Source organism: Erythranthe guttata, chromosome 11 (assembly GCF_056151865.1).
Source record: "Erythranthe guttata isolate IM_541 chromosome 11, IM_541, whole genome shotgun sequence".
In the NCBI taxonomy this organism is placed as follows: domain Eukaryota; kingdom Viridiplantae; phylum Streptophyta; class Magnoliopsida; order Lamiales; family Phrymaceae; genus Erythranthe; species Erythranthe guttata.
Genome location: NC_142543.1, coordinates 3,913,647 through 3,940,723, shown reverse-complemented (window position 1 = coordinate 3,940,723; position 27,077 = coordinate 3,913,647). Strand labels below are relative to the sequence as shown.

At 34.8% G+C, this 27,077-nt stretch overlaps 4 protein-coding genes across 4 annotated transcripts; all 4 read right to left on the bottom strand.

The window, feature by feature from the left end:
• Positions 1-424: 424 nt before the first annotated feature.
• On the bottom strand, positions 425-3,837 carry LOC148766811 (lysine histidine transporter-like 2). The gene is made up of 7 exons (XM_088825512.1): positions 3,500-3,837; positions 2,656-3,039; positions 1,649-2,042; positions 1,354-1,459; positions 1,113-1,204; positions 919-987; positions 425-786 (listed from the first exon to the last, which is right to left on the bottom strand). The coding sequence occupies exons 1-7, from the start codon at positions 3,667-3,669 to the stop codon at positions 688-690; spliced, it is 1,314 nt and encodes a 437-aa protein (XP_088681638.1). The 5' UTR covers positions 3,670-3,837; the 3' UTR covers positions 425-687.
• A 6,687-nt stretch (positions 3,838-10,524) lies between these two features.
• Positions 10,525-13,336, bottom strand: LOC105970972 (hypothetical protein). The gene is made up of 2 exons (XM_012995814.2): positions 12,242-13,336; positions 10,525-11,875 (listed from the first exon to the last, which is right to left on the bottom strand). The coding sequence occupies exons 1-2, from the start codon at positions 12,947-12,949 to the stop codon at positions 10,643-10,645; spliced, it is 1,941 nt and encodes a 646-aa protein (XP_012851268.2). The 5' UTR covers positions 12,950-13,336; the 3' UTR covers positions 10,525-10,642.
• A 3,829-nt stretch (positions 13,337-17,165) lies between these two features.
• On the bottom strand, positions 17,166-20,931 carry LOC105971023 (Tetratricopeptide repeat (TPR)-like superfamily protein). The gene is made up of 4 exons (XM_088825479.1): positions 20,536-20,931; positions 18,693-20,270; positions 18,184-18,298; positions 17,166-17,474 (listed from the first exon to the last, which is right to left on the bottom strand). The coding sequence occupies exon 2, from the start codon at positions 20,247-20,249 to the stop codon at positions 18,717-18,719; it is 1,533 nt and encodes a 510-aa protein (XP_088681605.1). The 5' UTR covers positions 20,250-20,270; positions 20,536-20,931; the 3' UTR covers positions 17,166-17,474; positions 18,184-18,298; positions 18,693-18,716.
• A 1,857-nt stretch (positions 20,932-22,788) lies between these two features.
• Positions 22,789-25,636, bottom strand: LOC105970947 (glyceraldehyde-3-phosphate dehydrogenase, cytosolic). Its single transcript, XM_012995781.2, has 11 exons — positions 25,311-25,636; positions 24,998-25,098; positions 24,766-24,881; positions 24,545-24,644; positions 24,180-24,326; positions 24,010-24,070; positions 23,814-23,911; positions 23,561-23,703; positions 23,387-23,470; positions 23,194-23,283; positions 22,789-23,087 (listed from the first exon to the last, which is right to left on the bottom strand). The coding sequence occupies exons 1-11, from the start codon at positions 25,336-25,338 to the stop codon at positions 23,042-23,044; spliced, it is 1,014 nt and encodes a 337-aa protein (XP_012851235.1). The 5' UTR covers positions 25,339-25,636; the 3' UTR covers positions 22,789-23,041.
• Between the last annotated feature and the right edge of the window lie 1,441 nt (positions 25,637-27,077).

Here is a 27,077-nt window from a genome sequence, read left to right as displayed (position 1 = left end):
TGTTTATTTACACTTAGTAGATTTAAACCGTAAATTTAATTAAGTTACTACTCACTAAAATATATATGGGTGTAGATCTAAAGTTCAAACCACCCAGTGTTAATAACTTGGTGTAGCATCCAATTTCCCGTCTATTTATTCCTTTTATAATAAAAAAAAGGGTTTGTTGCATTTAGTACCCCTATGTTATGTCGAATTACTAGAAAACTACCCTATGTTATTTTATTAGCAAAATACCCCCTATGATTCAATTTTTTTAGCACACAACCCCTGACCCGGGGTACTAATTGCTAAAAAAAACTAAACAATAGGATTGTTTTACCATTAAAATAAAACGGGATAGTTTTTTACAATTCGATATAACACAATGGTACTAAATTGCAATAAACCATAAGAAAAATATGGATGATGATTGTCACTATAATTTATCCTAATAAATAAGAAGATGTAATACTTAATATTTTTATATATATACAATCTACCACGTCAGTTTTATTAATTAAAAATGGAAAGAGAGAAAAAAAAAATCAAACAACTACTACAACGACTATTATTCTGAGTATAGACAACAAGTCTACAAGCACAAAATTTAACGTTACTACTTAAAACAAGAAAACTTGGAAGAGACGTGCCACCATTATTCCTCGGCACAATCGAACTGGTTATTATTATTTTCTATTTATTCATTTATTGGTAGAATTTATAGTCTTTGGCTGATAGGATTATGTTCCTCATTCCTCCGATGGGTGCGACAATCATCAGCATTACCCCGACTATGATGAATATCTGAAAATCGAGAAAAATAAAAAAAAATTAATAAAATAAGCATTATTGTCAATATAGAGTAAGCAATAAATCCAAGAATTGTAATATTTTCAAGATTTGATTTTTATTTTGTGTGTGTGTGTGGATACTTACCCAATTGAAAATCCAGGATATGCTGAACTTCTTGGGTTTTTTGACAATGAGCCAAATGATGCAAGGAAGCTATAAGAAAAAAAATATATTAATTAATTGTTTTTTTTTTCTTGTGAATTAATTAATGTATAATAGATAAATATATATGTAAGAAAATAAATAAGTAGAGAGTTGTAGTAGGTAGGTTGAGTTACATAGTATGTAGTTGGGGCCAAAGCAAAACCACCAAAGAAACCAACCAAACCACCAAAGAAAGGGAATGTCATGCCAACAAACATAGTAAATGCTGCACAAAATCAAGAAACATAGTAAAGATTAATGTCTCTTATTTGATATTTGATTAATTAGTCTAACGATTTTCCGGGTCGATCCAATTTTTTTCGTTTTTACTATTCGATTAATCTCGTCTCCTTATACGATATATAGAAGCCTTACCGACATATAAGGTACGAGTTGTGAAACGAAGGCAGAAGGAAGGCCTGAACTTCATTTGTTTCACCAAGAATGTCTCCAACATGTCAAACACCGGCATAGCATAGATCTACGATTTTCCGGGGGAAAAAAACGAGTAGCGTTATAATGTTCGAGCAAAACATGAATAACATAAGCGAGTTGACCTAATTTTGACCTAATTAAAATAAATAATATATGGAGACTGTTGAATGATCACCTCAACCAAAAGTCTGATCGTTTAATATTAATATCTGCAATAGAGACAATGAAAACAAACCTGATAACTTCCAATGACATGTACCAAGACGAACATGTTAGCGCAAGCAATGAGCCACCTCGGCTTCTCTAGTGTCAACAAGATATTGTCGTCCACGGTGTTACCGAATATGTAATAACCGACGAAAGCAACCGGGAAATAACAAATGGCAACGACGGCGTAAGCGAATATAACCCCCTTCCACATAGCTTTCTTCGAAGGCTTTTCGGGAGTTGAAGGAATCGTTGCTTGAATTTCCAAAACGACATTATGTCCGGCGTAAGCAAAAGCTATATCTCCCAATGCATTGAAGAAGTTGAAAACATTGGCTTGTGTGTTTTCTCCCCTTAGGGTATAGTCCACATCTTTACTTGTTCCCTTCACTAGTGAAGCTATCCATGCAATACTTGAATACCTACAATTTTTTTTTTTTTTTGAAGGAAAAATAAAATATGTTAGTTGTTTGAATTTATTGACAAGATTTGAATTACGTCGATTTCTATAATAAAATATCGACTTCGGGAAAGAAATGAACATTTCCAAAATGACCGGGATCGGAATTATGTATAAAAGTTTTGATTTTCGAAAAAATAGAACAATTAATTACCTTTGTTCCAATTTTCGAAAAAAAAAATTCTCACATTTACTGAAATATTACGGATCGGAATTGGAATTCTATATTAAATCCCGAATTTCAGTCTAGCTTTAATTTCGAAAAAAAATATTTTTTTTCTTCCAACAAAAATTGTATTATAATATTAATATTGTTGTATATCCATATTACAGTATGAATTCTGCGGATTCTGATCCAAAATTTCTGAAGTTAAAACAATATTTACTTTCCAATTTCTGATTTTGTTTCAAATAAACCATAACAATCCAAATTATTATTATCTTTCTTCGGAAAAAAAAAAGATTTATCTTTCAAAAATATTAAATTCGATCCAATCCATCCAATTTCCACCTCTAAATACAGAGAAAAAATAAAATTTGAAAAGTGTGTTTTAAAGGGGAAAAAATATACGTACGTTAGAGACATGACAGCCGCAGCGAGGGAGACGACAGAGATGGAGTTGAAGTTGGGGAGATGCGACAAGACAAAGTGGATCGAGGCGAAAATGAGGATGAAATAGGTGAGGCGGATCTCGTGGCAATCGGGGCAAACCGATTGGTGGAATTTCTTCAACGATTTGCCACCCGTCACCATGTAGATAATGCACGTGCTTACTTCGACCACGACTTGTTGTGGTACCACAATGTACAACCCTAGCTTCTCCCCGAACGCGTGCTGGCCAAGCTCGTGGTACCTGTCGAACCTCTTGCCGGGTACCATTTCGTGCATCTCCACCATTTGCCATAGTGTGTACAAAGTGATTAGCCATGATAGTATCATCATTGTCACACCAGGACCCCTGCATATATCAATTAATTAGATAATTAAATTATATATTTGTAAAAACCCTACTAAATATTTATAAAAAAAAAAAAAAAAAAAAAAAAAAAAACCATCGAGATTTAGTATTAATTCACAAATTGCAAATTGAATAATCTAAGGTATTTGCAATTTGCAAATTAGAAACAAGACAAATCATCCACAAATTAAGATATCTCAGGGGTGAAAATCAGACGGATCGGATCAGAATTATCACTTTCGGGAAATAATCCATTTTTTTCTAAACGAAAAACTAATTCCAAATTTGTTAATGGAAACCAAAATCTTGTATGTATTTCAATTCCGTTCTCAAAAAAATTGGAAAATTTGGAAATGGGAACTTTGAGAATCGGAATGAAAAACATTGTCCCACGTCGCGAGATTCTTGAATGTGGGTCCCACATCAAGATATATATATATATATATACATACATACATACCATCCCATGTTAGACATGGCATAAGGGAGACTGAGAACACCAGCTCCGACCATGGCGGTGACATTATGGAAGGCGGAATACCACCATTTGGCAGTCCGAGACGACGTGATCGGCAGCCAATCGTCGATCGCTTTCTCCTCCGCAGTCTTCTCGATATTATTTCCCACCATTTTTTCTTGCTCTCTCTCTCGTATTCCCTTTTTCCCTTTCGGTCGATCGAGCGAGAGGGAGAGATGTAAGAATACAAAAAATGGCAGCCGGAAAAATTCAACCAAATTTTGTGTGTATGTGTATGTCTATACAACCCTCCTATGGGTTTTTTTTTCCCTCAATTTCCCAAATAATGGGAGATATATATATATATATATATATATATATATATATATATATGTAGCATAAAAAATAAATTAATGGATAGCCTTATTTTCCTCGGTAGCTAGGATTAATTTTAGGATTGTTTTGATAATTATTTTTAATTAAAGAATAATTGGTCAAAGTTAATTTTGTAACTGATTCCATAAATGTGGGAGTTTGAATACTTAGAGAGATTCTTATATGGGGATCCCGAATTTTAGATTCTTATTGGTTACACAGAATTTTTTGATTCACTTTAATTTTCTTGGTTTTTAAATTGTTCTATAGTATATTCTGTTACCGGTAAATTTGAATCTCCGAGAGACGTATCTTTTGTTTCCTATTCTAACTACACTCAAATCTCAATAACAAATTGGAGTAAATTTTGCTGAAATGATAGGAGATAAGTTTAATTACATCCATGCGCCTGAGGTATGCTAAAATAACTTCAAGGTCCCTGTGGTATCGGTAATTACGATTGCCCCCCTTAAACGTTGTTAGAAACTCAAACGGGTTAATACATTGGATACATTATTCCGATAGAGTTCTAACGAACTATTAGTTCACGAAAGTGGTGGAGACAAGATAGAGCTCGGGGGTGATTTAAGAAATGTTGGGGGAATCATGTTACCCCCTAGCTCTATGTTGTTTCCACCATTTACTGAAACTAATAGTCTGTTAGAATTCAATCGGAATAACGTCTCCAATGCATTATCCCGTTAGAGTTTCTAACAATGATTTAGGGGGTTGATTGTAATTATCATTACCACAGGGATCTTAAAGCTATTTTAGCATATCTCAAGGATGTGGATGTAATTTACCCTTGTTATTACTATTGTTAGTTTTTTTTTTTTTTTTTATTAACAATTACTTATGTTTCATAAAGTATGTCTATAGTTAATACGTTTGGTACAGCGATGAAAAACAGTCAATCATTCAAATTATAAAGGGATAATTTGACAAAACTCCCCCATTACATAAGTCTCATTACTATAAGCCCAATTTTATTTTACATTTTTAAGATAAATTCAAAACAACTTTTATTAAATAATAACACTTAATTATTACCATTGTATCCTTAACTAAGAAATAATGTATATTTAAATTATAATTAAAAAATATATAATATATTTTACATATATTATATACGTATCTCTCTTTTGCAAGTTGCACACAAACACAACACATGCATACACACACACACACAGCCATTATATTTCTCAAATTTCTCCATTGTTGTGGGGTTGAAAAAACAGAGATTCAAATATACAATTGATAAAATAGAGAGAGATTCAAATACACAATTAATAAAATAGAGAGATTCAAATACACAATTCAAAAGCACAAGTTTCTCCATTGTTGTTGGGTCAAAGAACATAGATTAAAATCCGAGGGGCAGGAGCATGCGGGACTATTCAGGGAAACGCCATTAGTATATAAATCAATCGTCTCACAAACGAATGGAATTCGACATGTATCGATAGGTCAAACAAACTCGTGTTTTTGTGCAACCCCTGAGAAGCTACTAATGATGAGTCCCCATTTATCAAGAAGTCAAAATTGTAATTACAAAGTGGTTTTCATTAATTATAGGGTGTATTTTCGTAATGGAATTCGTTAATTATACAGTGGTTTTCGTTAATTATAGATTGGTTTTCATTAATTATAAAGTGGTTCTTGTTAATTGATAACTTTTTAGTGAATTTTTGTAATGGAATTTGTTAACTACATAGTGATTTTCGTTAATTACAGAGTGGTTTTCATTAATTACAGAGTGGATTACGTTAATACTAATGTGGATTATGCTTATTTTATAGTAATTTTTACTTTAATTTCATAGTGGCTTTCGATAAATTTAGTGGTTTTCGATGTGTATGTAGTGGATTTCAATTTTGTTTTTAAATATAAACCATTTAAAAAAGTGAAATTAAAAAAAATCATTTTTTTTTGTTTTAAATTGATATAAAAAAAACTATTTAAAAAATAAAAAAGATAAGAAAACTTAAACCGAAATAGCTGACAGGGAGATAATTGGGGTATTGTGTAGGGAGAAAATAGGGGGATTTGCATATCTACCAAAAAAATAGTGGATTTTTTAAAATAATATAATAGGGATAATTAGTAAAAACCCCTCAATTCATTTACTTATATCAAGGTGGATATAGCCTCATTTTCATTATTAGTGAGAACCCCTTAATTATTTAATTAAATTAATAATAATATAATTATTAAGTGTTATACCTATATTATCCTTAATTTTTCAAATCTTATATTTACAAACCCTAGTCATATTTGCTGCAACAAAACGCCGTTCTCAAATCCCCACAAACCGCCGTTCTCAAATCCCCATCATCTCTTCTCTTCTTTTCTGGAATCGAAACTCACTCGGCTTGATGGCGGCGGCGGTGAATTCATGACGAAGGCGGCGCTACATCTCAACAACGACGAGGAAGACCCCTTTCTCTTCTTTCTCGAATTGAGAATCCGACGGATGTGGGGCAAGGAGAGGACGAAGCCGGCTTCAGATCTCGACAACAACAAGGCGCCGCCGCCGAATTTAGGACGGACGGCAGCCTTCCGGTCTTCCCCCCCCCCCCCCCCCCCCCCCCCCCCCTCCTTTCTGAGGGATGAGCAGATCTGCTGGTATTTTTTTTTTTTGTTCTTTCGATTTTTTGAAGCATTCCTGGGATCCTCGTCGGAAGACCGCCTCCACCATCGTTGTAATGGAATAGATTGACCTCGAGGAGGAGGTATTGTTTGGGAGGCTGGTTTGTTGAAATTATGTTCGTGTTACTCAAAAAAATATAGTTGTTTTCATTACGGATGTAGTTGGTTTCAATAATAGTCGTTTTTGTTGGAATTTTGGTGTGTTTTTTTGCTTTTGCTTTTGTGGATTTCAATAATTTGTAGTTGATTCAATATAGTTGTTTTCGTATAGCAATATAGTTGTTTTTGCACAACAATATACTGTTTTCATTACTTTTTAGTTGGTTTGAAGAAATAGTTGTTTTAACAAATAGTTGTTTTGGAGATGTTTTGATTAAATAATTAGTTAATCTTACAATGGAAATAACATAATATATAATTAATTTAATAAATTGTGAAACTGATGTATCATTGTTTTAATAATAGTCGTTTTAATAATAGTCGTTTTATCGGCATATAGTTGTTTTAACTGAAAACTAAAATAATATAGAAAAAGAATATTTAAAGAAAAATATTAAAAAAATAAAAAAATAAAAAGTTTTTTTTTTAAATATTGTTTTTAAAGAAGAAATAAATAAAAAAACGAAAATTAAAATTAAAATATAAAAAATAAAAAAAATATATCAAACTAGTACATAATGGGTAGTGAATAGTGGGAGGGTAAATTTGAGAATACAAAAAAAATGGGTTTCTCACTAATAAAGAAAAAGGAGCTGGACCCATCGTTATTAAAATAATGTTAGAGGGGGTTCTCACTAATAGTCCGAATATAATATGGTAAATTTTTAGTAATATTAAATAGGGGCATTTTGGATAATTCCACACATTTGGAATTATAACAAATATCAATTAAAAAAAATGAATTTGTCAAGAAGTCAAAATTGAATGAGGGGTCTTTGTCATATAGCCCCACCCCCAATTATAAAACTCACCTATTTAGTGTGGGATTTATTAGCATTTCAGTAGGAAAAATTAATTAAAATATTTATAGATATGCAAATCACCTTAACTTACAATCCTATCATATTCTCTTCCTAAAAATACCTCATTTCAATAATGTTGTTTCCATTTTTTAATTTTCAATATTTTTTTTTTTATTTCGTTGCAAAAATTAATAATTAGTGTCTTTTTTTTTTAAAACAGATTTACCAAAAAAATGAAATTCACTAAAATTGAAATCCATGCACCAAAAGGCGAAATCCCTCGCCCCCAGGGCCCCCATCCCTTGGCCCGACAAGGATTGATGGAGGAATGTAAATCATGGTAACTCAACGGCCCGTTAAGGTAGCGGACCCGGACCTGGTGCCCACAAGGAACCAATCTCATTGGAGTTGAAATTACCACACTGCGGCTGCCAGGATTCGATCCTAGGACCTTGCACCAACTTACCACCTCCGGAACCAGTGAGCTACACCCATGCGGGCCTAAAATTGAAATCCACTATTTACTGAAAGTTCAATTTTGAAATCTATTACTCCCTAAAAGCAAGAATGTGGAGCTATTAACTAAAAGCATGAATTATTTGAAATTTGTCGAAAACCTCATTATGAAATTAACGTAATCAATTTTAAATATTAATGTCAACAGTGGATTTAATAGATGAAATGTCAAAATCCACTCTTGCACAAATAGTAATTTAATAAATAGAAATGGCGAAACCATTATGCGCAATAGTGGTGATGGCGAAAACCACTTCCGCAATAGTTGAAAAGGCGAAAACCACTCTGCGCAATAGTGGAAATGTCGAAAACACTCGGGAGATGGATTCAATATATGAGCGCGACGCTGGAGAGAAAAGAGAGGGAAGACAACGATTGTTGAAAAAAAAAAAAAAACTAGGAGCGTGAGGGAAGATTGAGGATGAAAGATTTGGGAATGTGAAGAAATAGACTAGATGACAAAAAAACAATTGCAAAGGCAGAAAAAAATAGTATTCATGAGAAACAAACTAATGTTTATGCTAGAGATTATCGGAGGAGCATACGTTGCTCAAAACTATGACGTACCGAATATGAAAACTCGATCAAAGCCGCCTTGTTGAAGGGGAAGAATCTGGAGCAGACCTACTGGAAATCCAACACTAATAGCTCCTCTAATCTCAATTTAGATGATTAAATTAAAATTTATTGGGCAAATTGCAATTGTATCTATTTATATTTCTATTTTCACAGGGACTAAGGGTATTATTGTGACATTATATTTTTTTATAATAATTAAAAAATGTTTTGAATTTATCTTAAAATTGTAAAAATATTTTGGGCTCATCTTAATTGGACATGTCTCGTGAGGGGTTTTGTCTAATTATCTTAATAAAATAATGATAATACTAATACAAATGCTAATCATAATTACAATCATGATATTAATCATATACTAGTATGCTAATGCTAATTATAATCATGAATTGATTTTTAAAACATAATAAGGGCAATTTCATTTTCTTTTTCAAGGTACAATACAACATAATTAAATTGTTATTTTCTTCTACTCTCCAATCAAATTTCTCCAACCAAATTTCGAGGCTGCAAAGTGTGAACAAAAACAGAGTTACTTCAAATAATTTCGTATAACTAAATTATTTGATTTGTGGATCTTTTATTGTAAGTCATAAAAATATTTGGTAAAAATCTTTATAAGAAAATATAATATACTCAACCAACTTGATAACAAAATAGATGAAGAATTTTTTTTTTTTTTTTTTGCCATAAAAATTTATAAATTTAAATACACTGATGAGATATATTTTATTTTGCACTTTGTAGTAGTTTTAAAATTGCCTTGAAGGATTGATGAATGTAAAAAAAATGATTTGGCAATATTTGACATCCTAAAAAATATCACAAAAAATATTAAATTATCTTTATTAGCTTAAAAAAGTTATTCATGTTTCATTGTGCATGATTTATTGAATTCAGGTGCGAAGTGCTAGACAATTATTTTCAAAGGTGCAAAGTGTAAAAAACTATATTCCAAGGGTGCAACTAGGGGTGGAAATCGGAACGAAATTTCCGATTTCCGCCGGTTCCGATCCGAATATTTCCGATTTTGGAACCATTTTTTGTGATCCGATTTCCGAAATTCCGATTTCCGATTTTTCCGAAAAAAATCGGATCGGAATCGGAATTGTATATAAAATATTTGGAAATTCCGAATTCCGAATTCCGATCCGAAAATAATTCCGAAATTTCCGAAAGTATTTCCGAATAATTCCGAAAATTTCCGAAAATTATTACTATTTATTATTTATTATAAATTTGAAGTTACATTTTTCTTATTAAAAAATATGCTATATCAGCCCATCAATACCTTAGGCCCACATTAACAAAAGCCCAAACCCAATTTCTTCCTACGTGAATTCTAAACCCTAATTGCCTAACTCTCTCTCTCTCTCATTCTCTCCCCTCGCACCAGCCACTCTCTCCCTCTGCAATTTCTAATTTCTTCCACCACCAGCCATTCTTTTCTCTGTATAGAATCTCTTATCTCTTCTACTAATCCCGCCTCTTGTTCTCTCCGCCAAGCACCGAGCACCGCCTGAGCAGCCTCTCTTTCTCTACGCGCGTAGCACCGCCAGCGCTGCCCCTCGTTCTCTCCGGCAGCATAGCAGCGCCGCCCCTATTTCCCTATGCCGACCAACACCTAAACCACCCCTCCTTCGCTCTGGCATGACCAGCGCCTCAGCCCTGTCGCCGCCCCTCATTCTATCTTTGAAAACCGTCGAAAAATCCAAAAAATGAATAATTCCGAAATATTCCGATTTTCCGAAATTTCCGAAAAAATCGGAATCGGAATCAGTTCTTGAATTCCGAAAAAATCGGAATCGGATTCGGAATCGATTTTGTGCTTCCGAAAAAAATCGGAAATTTTCCAAAAGGACCGTATCCGATCCGATCCGTCCGATCTCCACCCCTAGGTGCAACATATAATTAAGCCTAACAAAACACAATACACAAGTAAACAATACATTTACACAAAATAACAAAATTTGGTATTACAGATCCTGCAATTTAATTGGTTTCAAAAAAAAGCAAAAATCACTTATTATTAGCAACTAATTCAAAAATTAAATACACATATAACTCACTACACAACTATACTTTGTGGATCTTGATTTTCTCTTGTTGCATCAACACTCTTCTCCACAGACAAACCCTGTGCACCAAAACACAAGTAGCTATTCATCAACCTCAAATTAAACGAGGCGTGTTTACGCTTCATCTTAACCTTATCCAAACTCGGGGATTGATTCGCCGGGGAGGGTTCCACGCTACCGTTGTACGAGGACTCGGAAAGAGCACTCGAAGGCGACCCAAAGTACTTCTTCGGCACCACTTGTAGAACCCCGTGCGTCAATCCAGCAGCATACTTCTTCTTGGTCAACGGGCTCGGAGTGTAATTAAAATCACCCGCAGGTAACGAAGGTTGCACCCTCTTGTTGTTCGGCATCGAAGACATTCTCGAAAACTGCTGCCTTAACGGAATCGGGCTGTCTTTAAAACTCCGCCCGTAAGACGCGACGGAATATTCCGAAGCGTCTTCCAAATCCGAAGGGGCGGCGATATCTTTCTTCGTCGGCAAACGGAACAGATTCCTGAGACGGCTATTTATCGATCCCGCTTTCTTGAATCTCGATTCCGATGATGTGGGACCCGCGCTTTGGATTTCCCCCGAGTAACCGCACTCTGTAGTGCTCGTTACTTCTTCGACGCCCGTGTACAAGAAAATTTCGGCGTCGGGTATACGGAAAGAAGTTCCGGGACTACCCCCGATGCCGTGCATCCTCAGGTGCGAGACGAGGGCGTTTCGGGTATTTCGATCCGAGATCCCTCCGGCGGATATCAGCCGTTTGATCAGGATCTCGGAGGAGGCGGATCTCGGGCGCTGCTTGAGGAGGTCGAGGGGTGTATTTCCGTCATTATCGCATATATTAAGGTTTATGTAGCGAACGGACATGAGCAGCTCGACGATTTCCGATTGGATGTTGTCTATCACGGCGGTGTGGAGTGCGGTTCTCCCGTCGTTATTCTGAATATTTATAATGTCCTCGAGGTTTACGAGCTTACCGGAAACTAATTGCTGCATGAGATGTATCTGTCGGTCCATTCTCCGGAAACTAGGCGCCCGAAAACCGGAAACTGCCATGTGGAGAAAAGTGTCCCCGTAGTTGTTTGCTGACGTGGCTGATTTCGGAGAACTGGAGATGAGGATCTCGAGTACGGACAAGTGGCCCCGATAGGCAGCTATGTGTAACGACGTGTTGCCTCGGTTGTCGACTGTATCGATTATGTCGTACGAGGCTATTAAGTACTTCACCACCTGCGTATATTATACAAACAAGAACATTAATTATAAGGATTTTCAAATGCAACATAGCAAATTTCTCGAGCTTTTTTCGACGAATTTGTTCTACAACGGAACTTCAAATTCCCCAAATTCTTGCATCAAATTTTCAAGAACTCAAAATAGATAGATACACGTAAAGAAAGGCAAAGACAACATGCAATCTATACTACTTAAGCATGTAGCAAAAGGTAATTACAGTACAACCTCGATAAATTAATATAAATTAATAATCTCGCTTAAATATAGTTTCTTTCTCAATAATTTAATAATTCGTTAAATTAATAGAATTTATTTGCTCCCAACTGTAATAAAAAAGAATGGCATAAAGGTAATTTTCACCTCAACTTGCCCTCTGCCGGAGGCTGTATGCAATACAGTAGAACCCCTAGCATCCCTATAAGCCAAAACATCACCACCACCGCCGCCGCCGTTGTTCAAGATATCTCTCAGCACCGCCACATTGCCGCCTCTAGCCGCCGCATGGACCGCCCTATTCGTCATCTCCGACTGGAAAACCGGTGAAACCTCCTTCAACTGCGGACCCTTTGGAGAGACAGAGCAATCAAACACAACCTTAAAAACATCGAAATCCTTGCTCCTGGCGGCGGCGTAGAATATATCGGTAACCCCATACTCCCCCTCGCCGAACACCAGCAGTGGGTCCCTCTCCAGCAGCTCCCTCACGAACGCCACGTCGCCGGCGGAGGCGGCGGTGTAGAGGAGCCAGCCGCCGTAGCCGGCGCCGATCAGGGAATTGTGGCCCGACTTCTTGACCTCGCACTCCTGGAGGAGCCTCCTCGCCACGTGGGACCTGCACTTTGCCACGTGGCTGAAGCTCCCGTCGCCGTCGCCGTCGTCCCACACGGTCTCGAGGCGGCGGATCCTCGGGAGGGACGTGAGTTTGATGAGGAGATTCGTGTCGATGTGGAGGAGCTCCCGAACGACGTCGTAGTGGCCGTTCGCCGCCGCCCAGTCGATCGGCGATGCGAACCACCATTGGTCGCCGGTGCTCTCCCATCTCAGGGGGAAGTTCGCCGGAGGCGGCATTTATTCCCTTTTTTTATTTAATTACAGAAATAAAAATTGAATCTTTTTTTCTTTTTTCTTTTTTTTAATTGTTGGGATCGAATTCCCAGAACGAAATCAAGAAAGAAAACAAATGATGAATGTTTGGATGATGATGGGATGATAATGGGAAGGAAAAAAGGCCACGTCTTTTGTTGATTAAATCTTGAAATTCCCTCGAATTTTCAAGATTCTCTCTCTCTAAATCAATCTCTCTCTGTCTTTCTCTCTCTACCATGAGTGGCTGGAAATGCCAGGACAGAGGGGAAGAGAGAGAAACTTGTCTTGTTCAAAGTCTTGATCTATTTTGTGTTTTGGGTGTAGAGCTTATTATTACAAGGTGCAAATGTGTGAAAGCATTTATATGATGGTGATTGTGATATTTGCCGGTTTTATTTTGTTAGAATTTGTTCACCACTCAAATTCATTTTTCTTAAAAAAAGAAAAAAAAATCATTTTCATTAATATGTTATTTATTTCATTTTAAATATTTATTTTTATATTAAACAAAATTATCGGTGAAAACATGGATCGCGGTCTGCTAATAATGCGCGTCGATTTATCGACTGACTTGAGTACGAACTTAAGCTAAGTGTCATATTTGTTTACGCACTGCGAGATGTGACCTATTTTTAGTTCATGGACTCGTAGCAAACAATTGTTCGTACAACAAATTGATTTTGTTATAAGGGACTAGTGGTGGAAATTGGACAGAATTAGGGGTGTAAACGAGCCGAGCTCGCCTCTTTTGGCTGGCTCGAGCTCGAGCTCGAGCTCCTCTTTTTTTGGCTCGAGCTCGAGCTCGTGTTAATTTTGTCGAGCTCGAGCTCGTGTTAATTTTGTCGAGCTCGAGCTCGAGCTCGAGCCCATTGTCTTTTTTTTTTTTTTAAATATTTTTTTAATTATTATTTTATTATTAAAAATTATTTAAAAAAATAAAAAATAAAAACTAAATTGTAATTATATATATTTTTAATATTTGTATTTATTTCTATAATATTTTACATTATTATACATTATTTAAATAAAAATAACATATAAAAAATAAAAAAAATAATAAAAAAATAATAATAAATCCGGCTCGCGAGCTCATGAACAACTGAAAACCGGCTCGAGCTCGGCTCGTCAGAAAGCTCGAGCTCGAGCTCGAAAATCTCGAGTCCGAGTTCGAGCTTTTTACGAGCCGGCTCTTCGAGATCACGAGTCGGCTCGGCTCGTTTACACCCCTAGACAGAATGAATCGGAATTCACATTTTTTTTTTCAGAAGTGGGAAACTAATTTAAATTATATTAATAAAACAAATTATTGGAATGATTGGAAACGAAGTTTCAAAATTTGGAACGAATATACTTGTTTCGAATCGCGGTTTTTCAGATTGAAATCGCCGAAATTAGAAAACTCATATTTTTATTAATTTATGATATAAAATACTCCATCCGTTCCTAAATAAGTGTCTCTTTTCACTTTTCACAAAGATTAAGAAACTCAATGAATATATCTTGATTTTAGAAAAATCATATAAAAATGACTAAAACAACCTTTATTATTTAATAATTTATAAGAGAAAATTAATAATTAGATTTTCATTAATAAGGTTAAAATAGGAAAAATGCATTTAATGCAGTATTGAAAATCTAAAGTGACAGATAATATGGAACAAAAATATTTTTAAAAAGAGATAGTTATTGTGGAACAGATGGAGTACATAGTATAAAAGTAATTATTTGTACAAAAAATTGGTTTCTTGGGATTAATTTTTGAAAATTAAAACTTGGACGCAATTTTGAATTTGATATAATAAAATTTTCGATGAGAAATGAAATGAAAATTCATAAACAAGATTTTTCAAAATTCATAATAAAAATTCTTCCAAAATTGAAAATTTTATGATCGAACTGAAATCGGTGAAATTCGGAGATTTGTTCCAATTCCCACCACACAAGGGCTTTAATGGCTTAGACAAGTAAATAAATGCTGGAAATATTTCGAAATGAAATTAATAAATAAAATAGATGTGGAGTATCAAATATGATATGCGAAATATTTTATTTATGATGGATAAGAAATATTAATTACGATCAAATATGAGACGATTGCTATATAACATGACCTTGTTTAGTTGTCTTGTCACGATTCGATAAATTAAGATTATAGTTATATTATAGGGTAAATTACAATCACCCCTGATGTATGATCAAATTACGAAAATCCCTCTCTTGTTTGGATAATTACAACCACCCCTCAACTCCTCAAATTTAGTGAAATTTTCGAGATTATATGGAATATTATCACTTTTGTACCCGTTTTATCCCATTCGAACTCTACAGTTTGAGGCAAGATGATCATAATATGTGTTTTTTGGCTTGTATATATCAGATTGTGGTGCATCAGAAACTGTATTTTTACACAAAACGAGTACAAACTAGAGCACATTCCACGAAATCTAGATAATTATGTTGAATTTGACACCATAAGGGTGTAGGTGTAAGAAAAAAATCATAGTTGAGGGGTAGATGTAATTATCCAAACAAGAGGAGCTTTTTGTAAATTGATCATACCTTGGGGGTGTTCGTAATTTACCCTGTATTATATGATGACAAATTTAATCACAATTACTCAATAGGTCAGTAGATAATTGTATAACGTTTGACAATAGCAAAATAAAGTAATATAATAAATAAATGGGTCAAATTTTATGAGTGGATACCAAAATAAAAAATTAGTTATTAAATAATCATAGTGAAGTGTAGCCCATAATCCATGTCATCATTTAACGTGGGGCAGGGGTAGGTATTAGTTGTAAATACAGCACATTTTTTTGGACTAAAGTTAATACAGTTGGGCAGCTGTAATACATTGACCTTCTACAATATTGGGTCGACTCAGGGCATCTCCAATGGAGTAAGCAAATCGGGTCTCCAAATTTTGTTTTGGAGACCCATATGAAGACCCGGTAAAATTTTCGAGTCTCTAAAAAAAAAAGTTCCACAGTGAAGGGCTCTATAGTTTTGAGTCTCTAAATTTATTTTACGATTTTTTTATATAATAATGTGATTAAGGTTTAAATTTTATTCATATGTGAGGTTTTAGATAATTAATTTATATTCCATCAATCATAATTACTTTTAATACACACTTTGATCAAATAAATAAAAAAATCTGAAAAGATATGATATATGTCCAAATATAATGAAAAAAGATATATACACCAATTGATCCCTGCCATTAATTATTTTATCTACATTTCTATAGAAAAATAATTCTAACAAATGAAATGACAAATTATTAGCACAAATATATGTTCAAATATAATGAAAATAATAAATACATCTTTTTTCGAATTATATAAATATAAAATAAGCACCCCTTAAAAACTAAGAAGGAAAAACGAAAAAGAAATAAAAAGCCGTGGGACCCAGCAAATAGAGAGTCTCCAAATGAAATCACATATTTAGGAAAACATTTAGGAATTTGGTGAAAGTCTCTAAATTTGCATACCCACTAGAACTCTTGTTGGTGTTGCCTTTTTTTGCAGAAGTTCTATAATTTAGAGCCCAATGGAGTATAGAGCCTCCATTGGGGATGCCCTCAGTTTATGAATTTATAAATTATTTTTTTAAGAAAGTTCATAATTTTATTTAAGTGTAGTTGGCATGATAAATAATGAAGATTTTAGTTTATTTTCAAGGTCCAACAGTTGACTTTAGTTTGATGATCACATGAATTTTGAAAAAGGTGTGAACTTGTAAGTTTGATCAAATTTAAAAGTGCTTTTTAGCAACCCTAATTCGGAAGTATTTCATAGACAGCGGCGAAACCAGAAATATATAGTTTGGCGACCGATATTTTAGATAATAGTCAAAATTTATACAGGATCGAGAGTAGTGCAGTCGAATTCGTTGAAGGATATATTTAAAGAGAATATCAACAAATAATTGAATATTTATCAATCATTAGAGATATGTAGCTGAGTTATGTGAGCGTTCGACGAAAAGAAAAGAAAAATAGTTAACTAATGTCGACGTAAATTCATTTATTTATGTTCAATTTTATATAAATTCCGATGCAAAAACCATGAGCGCTTCTTTCGAGCCTTGTTAATTTTATAATTAACCCTGTGAAATTCTCGACCACGGAGAAAAATTCTTCGTTCCGTCGTCTAATATGTATATATAGAATATATAATTTGATGCATGTCATAAACATTACAGTTATCATTATTTTAGTACCGGCAATCCATAACGAAACAAGATTGATAGTGTGCAGTGTTTGGAAGCGAACTAATTGTCCCGAGAATCCCGGATACAATTCTGCTGCATAATTCATAAATCTTTTAAGAATCGCCAAACACTCCACGTGAAGTTGTAGGTTTTCGGATTTTCTGATTGTTCGTTCTTGAGAAACTCCAAATCAAGCTCTACCAACTTCTGTTTGTTTTCGTTTTCGTCCTTTCGTTTACGAGACTGGATAAGCTTCACTAACGATCACGTGAGGTTGAATGAATACCTAATAAAGTCAACACAAACACACACTCAGACACATATATTCTCTAACAAAATATTATAAGATGCTATATAGTATTAGAAAACCAAGGATTAGCCGTTGAGATGTTCTAGCGGCTTACGGTGGTTTGGAAATAATAATATCACGGAAAATTGCACATCACCCCCTAAAAAATTCTATTTTTTGCACTTTACCACCTCAGAATTTTAAAAAGTGAATGTCCCCCTTCAAAATGTTATTCTTGTTGCACATTGGCCCGATTGCAAAATTTCGATGGATTATTCTTCGCCATTTGAGTATTTTTGTTGCTCATTGCCCCTTTATATGTTATTTTTGTTGCAGGTTACCCCTTAAAAACAATATCTTTTTGCACATTGGCCCTTTAAAATGTTATTTTTGTTGTACAATGCCCACCAAAAATTGGCTTCTGGGGCAATGTGCAACCAAAATAATACTTTGAAGGGAGATTATCCAATTTTTTATTTTTTTAGGGGGGAAAGTGCGAAAATGGGAAATTTGTAGGGGGTGAAGTGCATTTTGTCCATAATATTAGGCATTACAAACGATTTTTTTTTCCAGCAAAAAACAAAAATAAAATCAGAATTTCCGGAAATTAAATTTGAATAGGAAATCGGTATTTTTGCAAATTGTATATTATTGGAAAAAATCAAACATCAGAATTTTTCGAAGACCGATGAGAGCAAAAACTAACCTGAGGTTAATCAGAAAGCATTTTACCAACCCAGATATATAAGCATGGCATGACAAACAACCGTACAGTATTTCGAAAACGTTCTTCGTTCGGCAATTTTCTGAACGAGGGTTTACTGCACAGAAGTAGAACGATAAATTAACAATTTGTTACTGTAACTCAAACAGCAACCTAGTTCCCAAACTCTCGTCTAATTGACGGGTCAATGGTTGTTTATCATTAAGTAATTAATTCAAGAAAATATTGATTTTAATTCAGATTAAAGCAACAAAAATCAATTGCGCATATGGACTGACATTTTCTCAAATCCTCACAAGACATTTCGGAAAGTTAATCATCGAAGCAAACTTCAATCAACACTTCATCTTCGTGTTTTAAGAATTAACCAAACCAAACTTACTTCACATAAAGCAAGTAGAAACTATTGCAACGCTCACAAGTCATATAAACCAGACAGAGAAACATAACACGAAACAGAGAATTATTAGCACTAACGTAAGTCCATTTACCTGCAGTTAGTTAGTTCTCATCATTCAAGAAGATTTCATTTTCTTTATAAAGTCTTCAATCACTTCAGCCTTATCGATCATGTTCTTCTGTCTGATTTCTTGCAAAAGCAACGAACACGTCAGATACCTAGGTTTTATGTTCTGACTGACCATTTCCTTAAACAGCTCGTACGCCCACTCGCACTTATCCGCTCTGCACAGTCCGTGTATCAAAAGCGTGAAAGTTGCCAAGTCGAAGCACAGATGGTGCTTCTTAACCATATCGTCCAGCAAGCTAATCAAGCACTTATCCGTTTTCCCATCTCGAAAATACATCTTAAGCAAAGGATAAAACGACTGTACATCGGGTTTACAGTACGGCGAAATTTCTAAATTCCTCAGATATTGTAACGCCTTCGGCTCTTGTCTGTGATGGCAAAACATAGCGATCATCGAATTGTAAGTCGATGTATTCGGATTAATATTATTCTCCGGCATTTCCTTTGTAAAAACACGTACCGCCTCCTCCACTTGTCCATCTCTGCCTAGTGTATGTATCAACGCATTGTAAAACTGCGTATCGGGTTTACAGCCAACCAATTTCACTCTCTCGACTATTTGTAAAGCTTCTTTTAACTCTCCCGCCTTTGTCAAAGAATGCATGACAGTTGTGAGAGTGACTACATTAGGATTACACCCCTGCGCTTGCATTTCATCGAGCAGCTCGTATACTTTGTTAAAGTTGCTCTGAGAGCAATAAAATTGGATAATCGTGGAATAACTAATGACACACGGGCGAAGACCGAGCCCCTTCATTTCTTGAATTGTCCACTGCGCCTCCTCGACCCTCTTTATCTTGCACCACCCGTGGATAAAAATGTTGTACGTGTTTGCATTAGGTGGAATATGGGATTTGAGCTCCAAGAAAATCGAACGGGCTTGCTCGACTTTTCTCTCTTTGCATAAACTGTCGAGTAACAAGTTCATCGACTCGGTGTTCTTCTCCAATTCAAAACTTTCCAACTCGTCGAATATTCTCACGGCGTCTTTCCACCCCCCTGCACCGCAACACCTTCTCATCATCTTGGCTATGGTGTTGAGAGAGACGAGACGGTGTTCGCGCATTTGCTCGACTAATGCGTTCATTTTGTCCATCTCTTTCATCTTTCCCAATATATCCACCAATTTGTCGTAGAACTCGGGCAAGGGTTTGTACTCTGTGTACGTTCCGACCCATCTGAAAACACCCAATGCAGATTTCCAATCATCTTGAAAACGACGAAGCAGCCTCGCGACCAAGGTGTGGGATATCGGTATTCTTTCGCATCCAAACTCGCGAACAAGAGAATCAAAGACTTCGGTTTCGCAGTTTGCTTCGAGGGCTTTGGCAATGATGGCATCAGCATCGTGGATTTTCCCGGGATGCGTGCTATCTACGGGTTGATTGTAAGATACATGCCCTGATAACGAGTGAGTTTCGACGGCAGTAGAAAAACGAGGGAAGTAGCTTCTGAAGAAGAAAGCTGGCGAAACGAAACGAGTTTGAAGAGGCAACAGAATTCTGCCACACAAGACCATGAATGTTGAAATTGTTCAACCCTGCAAAATATTTTTTTCAATCAAAATAAAATTTAACCACCTCACAGAGCTGATTCCAAGTGCATAAAGTACAGAAATTTTTAATTGCAAACTCTTTCTAAAGAAGGTTCAAATTCAAATACTGGTGTTTATATTTATCAACCAAGATTGTTTAATACGAGATATAAATTAAATAAATAAATAGTCTTTTCGCAGAAATTTCATCCCCAAATTACTAAAAAAAAATAAAAAATAGAACTCCTACAAGAAAACCGAACTAAAATACCTCCAAAATAGGTTCTTTAAGAGCTTTATTCCGGTGAGTGACCCGGAACCGAGTCCGAAGCTTATGAAGCCGCCGCCGACAAAACCCGAATAATGGTTGCGGAGCTGCGCAAATCCTCGCCGGAAATTTTTAGCACAAATTCAGCAGAGCGTTTCGAAAATCGAGCTCCAATTTCAATTTCTCAATCCACTATTAAAAATACACGACTAAATTTCCTAAATTCAGTGAATTACAATCGGTCCTTTATTTTGGGAAAGAAGGGTTTAGTTGCAAGAGGGTTTAGCAATTAGCAGGCTCTTTTTCACTGTTCTCAAAACCGGAATTGACCGTCGGGTCAACTGCTAATGAACCGGGTGAATCACGGTTGAACCGGCAAAAGTGCAATCCTTTTCTTTTGTTTACTGTTTGATTTATTAATTTGTATTAATACATATAAAATTATCTAAAGGTTCGTGTGACTGAAATAGAATTAGTAATTTATTATCTAAAGGTCCGGGTCCGATACTCTAACGGGCTGTTGAGTTGCTATTCAAATACTTGTCGGACCAAGGGATGGGGGCCCTGGGGGTGAGATATTTCGCCTTTTTTGTACAAGTAATGTATTGATCGGGATATTATTTGTTCTTCTTAAAGCGTTAACGGAGAAAATTACCCTTCCAATTTACTCAATTTCAACAAGAATTAAACTGAAAATACACATTTGGATCAAAGCGCACCAAGTTGTATATTTCGAATGGGAACTAGGGATGGCAAAAAAATCCGAACCACTAGCTATTCGCGGGTATCCGCTCCGTTTAAAACCCGTTACCGAAACCATTAGGGTTTGGTAAAGGTTTTGGTAAAAGAAAAGAAAACCGTCATGGTTTTGGTATGGTTTTGGTTTTACCTTTACGGTCATGGGTACCCGACCATTTAATATATATATATATATATATATATATATATATATATATATATATATATATATATATATATATATATATATATATATATATATATATATATATATATATAATTCAACAATATGAATAAAAAAAATAGTTTTACGAAATTTTAAATAAAATATTAAATAATTTAGGGAGGATATGTTTGTGTAATTTAATTTTTTTTTTCTTTTTTTCTTCCTCTGTTCTGAGAGTTACTTAAACGTTGTCGGACCTAAAGTTATTTTTTATTACCATAATTTAAATAGTAAATGGGTACCCGTGGGCAAGGTTGTAAAAATCGGTAATCGGGTCCGAGTCGGTCAGGCACCGACTCACGATTAATCGGTGCGGCGGTGATTAATCGGTGATAAATCGGAAATAAATCGATTTTTAAAATTTAATATAATATATTTGTAGATATTATTTATAAATACTCAAAACATAGATAAAAAATATTTAAACATAGTTATATCTCGATCATGTATATATTCTAATAACATAATAAAAGTTTAATAATAATAAGATCATAATACATAAATATCCTTATAAATTATAAATAAAAAGGCAATTTTTTTTGAATTTACATACATTCTTGGCATACATCATTAGTTCTTTAACAATAATAATTAACATAAACAAAATAAAGCATAAACTCATTTTTTTATTAAAATCCCAACTTTTATTTTGATTTATAAAAAAAAAAAAAAAAAAAAACCGATTTTTGACCGACTTTTTGCCGATTTTTGCCACCGAAGTTTGACCCGCCTTAAAGGTTTGACCGCCTCGGACCGCCTCAGACCGCCTCGGACCGCTTCAGACCGCCTCGGACCGCCTCAAACCGCCTCACAAGCAAAAAACCGATTTTTCAAACCTTTACACTAAAATCGTAAAGGTTTTGGACCGCCTCCGCCTCGGCGACCGATTAATCGGCCGCCTCGGCCGATTTTTAGAACACTGCCCGTGGGTACCCGGATATTCATGGTAATGGTTCTGGTATTTCCATTAAATTTTTAAAAAGGTTTGGTATGGTCTTGGTTTGAGCTATATTAAATGGTAATGGTTCTGGTATTGCACTTTTTCGAGGGTACCCGCCCCGCTGCCATCCCTAATGGGAACAATCTCATTTTTGTATTTTGAGGGGGGAAAGTGCAAAAACAGCATTTTTTAGGGGGTGAAGTGCAATTTTCCCTAGTAAATATATTGTAGGCATATTCATTTATTGAATAATGAATATTACTTTACATTTTAATATATCAAACCAGTATTATTTGTTAAATAATTTAATATTATACAGAATAATTTTCAGAAGACATATTAAGAGAAGTAATAAACATAATTGAATCTTAATATTGAAAGGAAAATCCATACCAAATATTATTACCAAAAAAAAAAAAAAAAAAAACTGCAGAGACAAAGCTGTGCAGTAACAACTTATTCCAGATTCCCATTCTTTTCAAAGTGAAACCCCCACAAGGGCCATAAGTTAGACAAAGTGCTTTTCTATACTTAAACCCAAAAAAAGAAAGACAAAAAAACTTAAATAGGATCCGAAAGGGAGCGATTTTCTCTCGTAAAGCTCTTCATGCAACAGAAGCCATGTGCACGATCAAATCGATCACTCGTGAGCTGCAATAACACATAACGTTATGTCATCATTTTCGTGTATATATATAAACTCGATTGAATTGTTTTATGTAACATAAGATTAGGTTTTTGTGAATTTTTATATTACCTGTATCCCCATTCGTTATCATACCACGACACAAGTTTCACAAAGTTCTTGCTCAACGCAATTCCAGCCTTGGCATCGAAAATGCTTGACCTGTACACAAAATCGAGTAGGACCCGCATCAGATTATTTCGATTCGAAACACTAATAAATGGCTAAAGGACAAAGGGTACTCAAGGTCAAAATTGTCATTTACCGGCTATCACCGATGAAGTCTGTGGACACCACATCATCTTCGGTGTAACCCAAGATGCCCTTTAGCTTGTTCTCCGACTCCTCCCTGAGATAAACGAGCAAGCATAAATTAGACAAACTGTAATCATAGTTAAACCTTAAACCATGGTTAGCTAGTTTGAAAAACCAAACTCACTTGATGGCAGCTTTGATCTCCTCATAGGTAGCCTCCTTCTCGAGCCTCACAGTCAAGTCAACAACCGAAACATCAACTGTGGGCACTCGGAATGCCATCCCTGTCAACTTGCCGTTTAGTGCTGGAAGCACTTTACCAACAGCCTATCAATTAAGACACACAAATCAGAAAAGAAATAGAAAAGTACATCATTTTATTACAATCAAATGCTGAATATAAATATTAAAGATATAAATATATAAATATATAATACCTTGGCAGCTCCAGTGCTGCTGGGAATGATGTTGAATGAGGCAGCTCTTCCACCTCTCCAGTCCTTCATCGATGGACCGTCAACCGTCTTTTGAGTGGCTATACGTACACACAAAACAGCATCAAGAATTCCGATAAAAAACTCTGTTTTTCAGATTAAAAAATATATATTAGCAAAGGGAGGCAATTAAACTCACCGGTCATAGCGTGAACGGTGGTCATGAGGCCCTCCACAATACCGAACCTATCATTAATGACCTTCAAGAATTCGAACAAATACACTTATTAGCCAACACAAAATCGTAGATGACTGATAATTTTTTAGTTTTTTTTCAGTTGAGATGTAAGAGAAAATGGTTCATCAAACCTTGGCTAATGGAGCAAGGCAATTGGTTGTGCAACTAGCATTGGAAACAATGTCTAGATCAGACTTGTATTCCTTCTCATTCACACCCACAACAAACATCGGCGCATCTTTGCTCGGCGCGGAGATCACAACCTTCTTAGCACCACCCTGTTTTTTTTTTTTTAATTTATTATCAACAAACATAGAAAAATCAATTACTAAAAACAAGAAGAGCTTCATACACAACTATTCAAATCAAATGCCCTAAATGACTATGTGTACATATGTCACAAAATTGAAGTAAAATAAACCAGAGATCATCAATTCATAACATAATAACTAATGCGGAAAAAAAAATGGTGACGGAAATCGGAAAGAAGTGTGACCTTCAAGTGGGCAGCAGCCTTGTCCTTGTCTGTGAAGACTCCAGTAGATTCAACAACAAACTCAGCACCAGCTTCAGCCCATGGAATCTCCTCAGGGTTCCTATAAATTCCCCCCAAAAAAATAAAAAAAAAATTCAGTAAAACCCTAATTTCTCTTTTAATTTCATTCATAGATCAAAATACCAAAATACAGATCCTAAAAGGGGAAAATCAATTAATACCTGAAACCAAACACTCTGACTGGTTTATCACCAAATAAAAGATTCTTTTCATCCTTCACCTTCACCTCGTGATGCTTCCATGGCCCGTGAACAGTGTCATACTTGAACATATATGTCTGCCATAGATTTTTTTTTTTACAAACAATTTAAATTAGATCACACATACACACACAGTAAATTCATTATTTATACATATAATTCGATTCACATAAATGAAAAAAAATAAAATTACCATGTAATCGGTGGCAATGAACGGATCATTGATGGCAACAAGCTCAACATCATCCCTCTGCAGAGCAACTCTTGCAACCAAACGACCGATCCTGCCAAATCCTACACACACACAAAAAAACAAGTTTTGATTTTTATTAAATAAAACCTAAAAATTCACATCGGAAACGCCGATGAAATCGCACAAGGAAGAAGGCGAAACCATTGACGGTGACAGATCGAATGAATTTCAACCGATTTCCAATTTTAAAAAAAAAAATCGATTATGGAAACGCGAGAATGAATTCAGAACTATTAGGGGAAGATAATTGTACCGTTGATTCCGATTTTGATCTTCGCCATTAATTAGTTCAGAGAGACGAAAATGTAGTGAGAGAAACTGCGTGCGAGAGAGAAATTGGTGAGAGAGAGAGAGAGTACAGTGTGGAGAGAAACTGGAAGTTGGGCCGGTATTTAAAGGGGATTCTACAGCCGGTTTTGCGAAAACCGGTGGTGGCAAATCAGCGGTTTTCTACATATTTGTTTCTTGGGAAATAAGAAATGATTAAAAAAAATAAAAGTTAAAAGGGGAAAAAATGATTTCAACAAATTTATTTATTTTATTAAAAAAAAAATTATAATTGATATTTGCATTGATGTGCATTTGTTATGGTTGGGGTTCTAAGGTAAATAGTCACAATTGTAATGCGTAAACATATATGCTTGGAAAACAAGCAATGGTCAATTCTGTAATTACTGGAAATAGTGGTTTGTTTATTGGAATATACCAAAGAACATTCCAAAAACCTTAGTTCATGCTTGGTAGTTGGTGAGATTCTTGTATCGGGTAGCCATAACTTATATTTAATTGCTAAACAACTCTTCATGTTATAAATATTAGTATTTTATGATTTTTTTCTTTTTTAACATATAGTCTTATGTAGGGGTGGAAGTCGGAAGGAACGGATCTGAAATAGTTTTTCCGTTTTTTTTTTTTTAAATCAGAAGTTAAAAGTGAGTTTTAATCGTTCCAAAAAAAAATTCGGAATTTAAAAATTTATTCTTTTATTTCAGAATGCTTAAAAAAAATTCGGAATTTAAAAATTTATTCTTTTATTTCAGAATGCTTTGGAATCGGCGAAATGTTAAAATATTGGAAATTGAATTAACTCATAATTTCTTGTTCCAAATTCGCATATGATAGGAAGTTAATTACATATTTTTTTTCTATTTTCCTTTCAAAAGTTTCGACCAAAATGCAATAAATCCAAAACGAGCTCAATAAAATACAATGTAAAACCAAGGTTCTAAAAGGCGGTTATCGGGTACGTGGCGGTTTGGGACCGCCACACGATAAATCGGCGCGACGGTGATTTATCGGAGATAAATCGGAAATATATCGATTTTTAAATTTAGTGTAATATATTTCTAAAAAATATTTGTAAATACTCAAAATATATATAAAAGAATATTTAAACATAATTCTATCCTATCATTCATATGTTATTATATAATTCTAATTACTCAATAAATAACAAAAATTTAAAAATATTAATAAGATCATAATATAATAAAAGATTTTTACGAAATACAAATACTACGCAAGTTTTTCGCATCAACAATTAATATAAACACAACAAAGCATAAATTGCGGGGTAGTACTTGGTTTGGTTTTGGAAGTTGAAAGAATTGGAGAAAAACAAAAAATCAAAACATATTTTCATTTCAATTTAAAAAAAAAAAAAAAAAAAAAACCGATTTGTTGACCGATATATCGGTTTGACCCGCCAAAAAACCGCCGCAAACCGCCTCGCCGTAAAAAAACGATATTCCAAACCGCCTCAACAAAATCGTAAAGATTTATAACCGATACCGATATGGCGGCCGATATATCAACCGCCACGACCGCTATTTAGAACACTGTGTAAAACACATGTAAAGACAATAAAATACAATGTAAAACACATGTAAAGACAACGTATGCAGTTCAATGTAGGGGTGTGCACGAGACGAACTCAGCCATAATTTACTTGGGCCTAATTTGATATCTCATAATTTTGTTATAATATATATGATATATCATCAATTAACTTGTAGAATAG